Below are 8,337 nucleotides of genomic sequence, written 5' to 3' on the forward strand. Positions count from 1 at the left end.
CCCCCCTCTCTCTCTCTCTGCTTCAGGCAGTGTCTTGGCAGTAGCTGCACCTCTTCTCTGGCTCCAACTGCCCCCACCCAGACCCACCATGGTTCCAGCTTCTACCCAGCGGCCCCAGCTCAGGGGCTCCAGGAACCCTGCCTCTCACAGTCCAAGAGGTGAAGTTAGCTCCCTTCAGTGCTGAACTCGGGGTTGCCTCCCTTCTTACCCCCCCCCCCATTTCTCATTCATCATTTCCAACACCTGAGGAACTAATTCCCAGTATCAAATTCTGCCTATTTGAATTACCTGGCACAGGACTTATTTTCCTATTGGAGACAGATTATGTATGCCCTTCACACCAGGCTAGGTCAAAAATTGTTCCTTGATCAGTCCTGTCTGACTCTGCGACCCGATGGACTGCAGCCCCCCCAGGCTCCTTTTGTCCATGGAATTCTTCCAGGCAAGAATACTTCTCCAGGGGATCTTCCCTGACCCAGGCATCAAACCAGGGTCTCCTGCATGGCAGGATGGCAGATTCTTTGTCTGAGCCGCCAGGGAAGCCCTGTCACACCTGTTTTCAAAACAGTTGGAGCGTAACTAATACCCAAAAAGCAGGCTGGGTATTGGGAGGAGAAGAAGCCTGGAGGCAAAGGACGGATAAACATGCAGTTGGGAGGGTGGGAAGGAGCAATTTGCCTGGGGGTGGAGTGTGGAGGTGACAAGGAGGAGGTGGGGGCCAGCCAGGTGAGAATGGTCCCTTGGGGCCAGAGCTGGGCGGGTGGGAGCAGTGGGTTGGGCCTGGGAAGGAAGCAGACAGATTCGAGTTCCAGCTCTGACATTTCCTAGCTCTGTGACCTAGCAGTCCCTTTACCTCTCTGAGCCGCCACTTCCTCATCTGTAAAATGGGGCTGTATGAGAACCAAGTGAAATGAACCGTCTAAAGTACCTGATCCAGGAGCTGGACTCAAGTCCCCGTGATGTCTGTTTGGCAACTGCCTCTCCCTTGAACTCCTAGGGGACTCAGCCCCCTTACTGGGTGTGATGGTCAAAATATTTCACACCCCTCGGGGAGCAGCGCAGATCCAATGGACCATTGCCTGTGCACAGCCTTGCCAGATCTCAGCCCGCCCCCTCCCGGCCTGGGCTCCCGGGGGGAACCACCTCTCAGAGTCGTGGTCCACAGCGTTGACGTCATCCTCCGAGACCCTGAACTCGCTGATGCGGATCCACTCGTCAAAGCCGACACCCACCGAGTAGTAGACGTAGAGCTTGCCGTTGTGCCGGAAGCTGGGGTGGAAGGCCAGGCCCAGGAAGCCCCGCTCGTCGCCCTCCCAGGGCGAGGTGAGCACGGCGCGGCTGATGTTCAGGAAGGGCTTCTCCAGCCGCGAGCGGTCGGGCAGGTAGACCCACACCAGCCCCAGCTGCTCGGCCACGAAGAAGCGGTGGGTGCCGTCCCGGGCGTGGACCATGGCCACCGGGTTGCGCAGCCCGTTGGCCACCTCCTCCAGGCACAGCTGCAGGCAGCCCTCGGCGTCGGCCACCACGCGGCCCAGGTTGGAGTTGAGGTTCTCGTTGACTAGCAGGCGCGGGAAGCAGTAGTCGGTGTCGTCCAGGGACAGCGAGCGGCAGAGCTTGGCGCGGTTGCCCTCCAGCGCCCAGAGCTCGCGGTCCGGAGACAGATGCCGGAAGAGGCCCCGGCACGTCTGCCACATGTCCAGACAGTAGTCCTCGCAGAGCCCGGGCACCGTCCGCAGGGGCGTGGACGGGTCCTCCGCGTCGTAGAGGTGGGCCGCGTAGGGCGAGCATTCCTGCAGAGACAGGCACGCGCAGGGATGCTCTGGGCGGGGCTTACCAGCCGTGTGACCGCGGGTGGTTCACCCCATCTCCTAGAGCCTCAGTCTGCTGATCTGTAAAATGGGAAGACGCCGTCTGTCCGTTCCACCCACATACAGCTCCAGGGGCCCTGCATCTCCTCACTTTCCTCCTTTCTCTTGCCTTGATGCTTCTGTTAGAATAACCACACTATGACTACTCCTGCTACTAACAACATCAGGAGCTACTCTTAAGCACCTACTGTCTGCCAGAAAGGATCTGAGGCATTTTAATATTTTTTCTTTTATTTATTTTTAAAATAATATTTATGTATTTGGCTGCCCCAGGTCTTAGTTTCGGCCCTCGAGATCTTCAGCTGTAGTATGTGACAGGGCTTCCCTGGTGGCTCAGATGGTAAAGAATCTGCCTTAATGCAGGAGACCAGGGTTTGATCCCTGGGTCAGGAAGATCCCCTGGAGAAGGAAATGGCTACCCACTCCAGTACTATTGCCTGGAGAATTCCATGGACAGAAGAGCGTGGCGGGTTACAGACCATGGGGTCCCAAAGAGTTGGACACAACTGAGTGACTAACACATGTGAACTTTTGCAGCATGTGGGATCCAGTTCCCTGACCAGGGATCGAACCCGTGGCCTTCTGCATTGGGAGTGCAGAGACTTAGCTACTGGGCCACCAGGGAAGTTCCACTTTCTCTCTTAATATGCTGCCTCCGCCCTATACCTCCATGATTCACTCCACTTTTTTTTTAGATCCCTACCCGAGGGGCACCTCCAGGAAGGTCTTCACTGACCACCCATCCATCACCCCCACTTCCTCCTGACCTCTGTTTTGGCTTAAAACAGAAAACAACAAAAAAACAAACACTGTAACGTTCCCTGATAATATAATAAAAATCAATGGGTTTACTTGGTTATTGTCTGCCTTCCGAGGAACCTAAATTCCACAAGGGCAGGAATTTTGCCTGCGTTGATCCCTGTCGTATTCCAGAGCCCGAGATGGTGTCTGGCATACAGGAGGCCCACGGTGAATACCTAGACACCATGCTGGACACTGACTCACCCTGACCAGCCCTGCGTGGGGATAAGTGCTCCTCCCTCCATCGTTTAATCCCCACAAGAGCCCATGACGGGGGGCTCCCTCCTGCACACGGGGAGACCGAGGTGTGGGTCTCCCAGTGTCACTCAGCACCATTCGGTGAGCATGGAGGATGTGGGTTTGGTCTCAGGTGGACCCCATCCCCCCAGCACCGGGGAGGTGACGCGTGTACACATGCGAGTACCTTGATTACACTCCTCCCCCACTTCCTCTGTCCCCCTGGCCACCAGGACCTGCTTCCCTCCTTCCCTCTGACCTTGGGTTAGGCCCCTCCAGGCGGGGCCCTGAGCCTGTCTCCTGCGGCCAGACCAGATTCTCCGTGAGATGAATCAGACCCTCTCCTCCCCTGCTCCCCCTCCCCTCCAGGACTTCTTCAGACCCTCCTGACCTCACTGGCCCCTTTTCCGGCTCTGCTGGGCTGTGACTCCATGGGACAAAATCCAACAGCTATGGCTCCCTCCTCCACCACCCCCTGGGGGCTTCCCCACTGATGAGACACTTGGGATCCCACTCAGCGCCCGCCTGGGCAGGATCTGGAAGGCGGGGGCCTGATGTGGCAAACCTTGGGCCCCTGGGAGAAGGAAGCTGATGGATAAATTGTTCTGTCTTCCTCTGGGCTCACCACCACAGCCCCCCCACACCCCTGCCCGGGGCCAGTCCTGATCTGCCGTCTATACAGTTTCTTGGACCCATGGTCTCGCCAGCTCAAGCATCAGTCACATTTGGCAGCAGCCAACTTGCAACTGCATCCTTGATGGCTCTCTCTCTGCCCCTGGTCACTCCTGCTGGCAGGGTCCACTCACCCTAAGAAGGGAAAAAACCCATGCACTCTGGCCCAGGTTCTGCTTTCTGAGAACCTATGTGGAGACAACCAATGTGACCAGGCCTCTTCCAGCTTCGAGATCCAGAACCCACCATCTGAGAGCTGAAAGCCCCTTCCCAACCCCCCGCCCCCCAGAGCAAAGGTCTCAGCACCCCAGGCTCTCTAAGGACTTCCCTCAGCTAGAGCCTCTGACCGAGCCCCCAACCCCCATCCCCCGCCCCCACCATGAGCTCACCAGGCTAGGGCCTGTGGGTCTGACTCAGCCCCGGGCCCCCGGAGGCCTCCAGGGATGCTTGTCCCCCAGTAGGGGAGGCACAGACAGGCCCACACTGCCCATTCCCAGGCAGGGCCCTGCTGGGCTCCTACTGGAGGCCCCCAGGGGCCATGGGTGGCAGGCTGCCCTCTTGGCTGGGTTCTCAGGCTCCTGGCCAGAGGCCACACCCTCCTTTTACACGATTGTGGCTTTTGGTCACACCATTGGCCGGTCCTCCTGGCCTGTCTCCTGCTACCGTGGGGCTGAGGGCCACTTGGTGACGTGCTTGTGGTCTGGTGAGCACCGTCCCGGGCCCAGACAGGGAGGCCGTGTTCCATGTGTTCCAGACGGCCCAGCCCTGGCCTCTGTGCTGTGGCCCCTCTCTCACGCTTCCCCTGGAGGCCCCATGAGTCCCGCCAGCAGCTGTGGGTGGATCAGAGAGGGTCTGTGCGCACACACAGCTCATTTCTGCTTTTCGAGGTAGGGTCATGGTGATTCCTACTAGATATGAGAAGCTGAGGCTCCAAGAAGGCCACATGCCAAGAAGTGGCCAAGCCACGGCTCAGACCCAGGTCTCATGACACCCAGACCAGGGCTCTTTTCAGATTACTCACCGGAATTTCATTCAACAAGTGTTCACTGCGTTCAGACTCCGAGCCAGGCACTGTCCTCGGCTCCAGAGACAGTGGGCAGCAAAACAGATTTCTGCAAGCCAATCAGATCCCAACCCATGGGACTTCTCTGGTGGTCCAGTGGCTAAGACTCCACACTGCCAATGCAGGAGGCCCAGGTTCCATCCCTGGTCAGGAAACTATATCCCACATGCGACAGCTGAGTTCTCACACCACAACTAAAACTCCTGTGTGCCACAGCTAAGACCTGGCACGGCCAAATAAATAAATAGCAAAAAAAAAAAAAACAACAACAAACCAGCAACTAGCTTCACAGTGGTCAGTGGGGGGAGGCAGCAGAAAACCCATGGAAAACCAGCCCAGTATCACATTGCTTAGCTGTCTGCGCCTTTCAGCACAGGGACAACCAGCCTGCCCACGTTACTGCCCAAGGCTGCCTCTGTGCGGTCGCTGACACTCATGACCCACGGCCCAGAGTCCCAAAGGCTTCTATGTCCTTCATCTACTCTTTAGGAAGACTGAGTCTTTTTTTTTTTTTTGATTGTGCCATGTAGGTAGTTCCTTGACCAGGGATCAAACTCTCAGCAGTGAAATCACAGAGCGCTAACCACTGGACCACCAGGGAATTCCCCCAGGAAGACTGAGTCTTTGCACACAATATTCACTTGTAGGACATTCCCTCCTTGCCCAGTTCGGCATCTGGCAAACTCCTATGCATGCCTCAAAGCCCGACTCAATAGCCTTCTCTTACACCTCTGTTCCCTGACTCCCCTGGCCCTTGTGGATGCTCCTACAGTTCTCTGCCCACGTCTCAGACCAACATTCACCTAAATGCAATTCTGTAGCTTGCAGCGTGAGCTCTGTTTCTGCTGCACCTCCCCATTGTTCAGGTGGTCTGCTTGACTAGGACTGAGTTATCTCTGTGTGTCTGTCCACCTGCTAGGCTGTAGGACCCTTCAGGGCAGGGATTCCAGGGCCCAGCACATAGTGAGGCTTCAAGAAGACAGGTGATATGGCAAAGTGATTAAGAGAGGGGTTCTGGAGTCAGAGCACACAGGAGACTGAATCGACCATTCCCCGAGTGGCCTTGGCCAAGTTCCTTAACCTATCTGTGCCTACGTCCCCATCTATAAAGGGGAAGAAATTCCCAAGAGAAATAAACTGAAGCATAGCATTATTGGGATAAATACACTGAAGCGATACATGTGTTTTCTGAGTAAGTGCTCAAACAAGTTGGACTATCAAGAGGCAACTCAGTGTTCCCTCCTCCAGGAAGGCTTCCTTGACTTTTTCAGGGCAAGCTCTGCCTCCATGGTGACCCTTGGAGAGAGCCTTTGGCCCATTCTGATAAGTGTCTCTGTGTCTCCTGAATTGAACAAGGAGACTTTTGAGAACTGGGTTTGTGACTGGCCAACTGCCCCTGGGCCCAGCACCCAGCACAGGGCCAACTCCTGACAGGCTCTGAAGCACTGTCTGCCCAGTGGCTGCACCTGCAGAGCATGTTGTGCACAGACTTCTATCAGAAACCAGGCTTTGATGACTTGGGGCACTTAGAGGCCATCGCAGTCACGTGGAGGTTTGTTGCAGGGACTGGCTCTCATCAACCTGGGACCTGAGCTACCACATGTCACAAGCTCTCTCTTCTCCTTCCTATGACATCAGATGGACCAGGGCAAAGCCTCAGGAAAGGATCTGAAGGGGCCAGGAGGGACTACTGCCCTCTGGCTAGGTAGCCATCACGGGCATCTGGAGGAGTCATGGGTGTCAGATGGGCGCATGTTCTGGGGGGACTGTGGGCGCAGGCATGTTTCATGGTCTCTTTTGCTATCAGGAGTCCAGGCAGATGTGAGTGCCTGAATTCCATCACTGACTGGAACTTGTAAACAAGGCACCTCGGCCCCCTCCCCTGGTGGAAGTCAGGAGGTGCTGAGTCCAGACTCGGCCTTGGCTTGCTGGGAACACTGTCCCCGGTCCAGCGCTCTCCCTCCCTCCCGAGGCCCTCCAGGGAAACCATGATCCAGCCTCTGCTGCACTCTCCAAGCTCGCTCCAGACATGAGGTCACTCCCGAGACGCCTGGGGTGAGATGCTAGCAGCCATCTTACCACAGCTTGCTCAAGGCCAGGCCATGCTGGGACAGTTCCCAAGGACAGAGGGGAGCCTCCTGCCAGGGGGAGGGTAGCGGGGCTGGCCCTTCCCTTCTTCCTCCGCAGACCTGCCTACCTTCAGTGCCCCGCTGAGCCTGGCACATAGTAAATGCTCAATTAAAACAAAAAGGCAAAAAACACGGAATAGACGCATGAACTCTTCTACGTGACTGACATGGGAAGACTACAGGATCTGATCCTCCGGGGCCCCCAGATTGGTGAGGGAGGTGGACGTTTGACTGCACCATTCTCGCTCCCCTGAGATGCACAGTGTGGGGGCTCAGGGGAGTCCACCAAAAGAGAGAGCCCTCGCAGCCCCTCTTAATTCTTGCTCAGATGATGGGTCACTCACATGGGCAATGAGTGTGGCCCAAATGTCACCACAGCCACTTCCGGGTTGTATGATCACCAGGCCAGTCCCTGCCTCTCTGGGCTTCCCTGAATCAGCCTCTGGGCCCCACTCCATCCCCGCTTGGGGCTGGGCGGCCACTGGGGACCAAGGAGGCCTAGAGAAATCCAGGCAGAATGGCTCCCTGAGCTCTGAGTGTGTGTCATTCAGTCTTCACAGCAAGCGGGGGTGGGAGGGCGGGGAAGCTTAGGCCTCCCCCAATGTAAACATGATGCAACTGAAGTGGAGGGATGACCTGTCCGGGGTTGCAAGGCCAGGAAGTGGCAGAGCCAGGGTCAGACCTTAGTACGTCTGAATCCAAGCCAGCCCGGGTTGGCCCCACCCCTCCCACCAGCACCTGCCCCCAACGGCAAAAGGCTGGGACTCTCCACCCACGGGTCCTCTCACTTTCCCGGGACTGGGCCTGGGCCAGCCTTCGGACTTCTCAGCCTTGACCCAATACCCTCCAGGGGGTGGGGTCATTAGGCACTCTGGAGTCAGGAAAATGAACAACCGAGGCACAATCTGGTGTGAGGAGAAGCCGGGGTTTAGCTCTCAGAGGAGGGACAGGGGCCAAGAGGCTTCACCACAGGGATGTCTTGGGTGGTCTCCGAGGATGAGCGAGCCTACGCTGGGTGGGAGCACCATCCCAGGGAGAGGGCACAGCACGAACCTAGGGGGTCTGGAACCGCCTGGCACATCTCACCTCTGGGGTCACGCACGGTAGGAGCCCCAGTGGGTGTCAGGGTCCTGCAGTCCGGAGGGGCCCTCAGAGCACTACTTCAGGTTCGGGGGAAAGGCCCTCATTGAGAGCAGGGTCCCCCAAACCCCTCGACAAACCCAAGCCCAGCGCGCCGATCATGCCCTCTGCAGGGGTCAGTGGGCGCCCCCCTCCCCCCAGGGGCAACACAATGGAGCTCAGCAGGACAAAAGCTTCCCATCCTGGAGCTTGGACAAGGGAAGGGCTCTTCGGGGCCGGGGCACTGAGGGCATCTTTAGGCGGTGCCAAGGCAGAAGAGCCCCCCAGACTCGGAGGGAGCAATGATTTCATCAGGAGGAGAAACCGAGACCCAGAGAAAACCTAAGTCACAAAGTTAGTGATGGCAAAGCCCACAGACATCCCAGGATGCCCGACTCCCCGCCCCCTGCCAAATGACTCCCGCCCGGGGGCTTCTGGTTCCGAAGCC

General features: G+C 57.3%; 1 protein-coding gene across 1 annotated transcript in view; it reads right to left on the reverse strand.

The window, feature by feature from the left end:
- Positions 1 to 8,337, reverse strand: part of HHIPL1 (HHIP-like 1) — a 34,783-nt gene that overhangs the window by 21,502 nt on the left and 4,944 nt on the right. The window contains exon 4 of the mRNA XM_010851428.1: positions 1,144 to 1,790. Within this exon, the coding sequence (XP_010849730.1) occupies positions 1,144 to 1,790 (647 nt within the window). The remainder of the gene's footprint in view (positions 1 to 1,143; positions 1,791 to 8,337) is intronic.

The sequence above is a fragment of the Bison bison genome, unplaced genomic scaffold (assembly GCF_000754665.1).
Source record: "Bison bison bison isolate TAMUID 2011002044 unplaced genomic scaffold, Bison_UMD1.0 scf7180017864302, whole genome shotgun sequence".
Taxonomy (NCBI): Eukaryota; Metazoa; Chordata; class Mammalia; order Artiodactyla; family Bovidae; genus Bison; species Bison bison.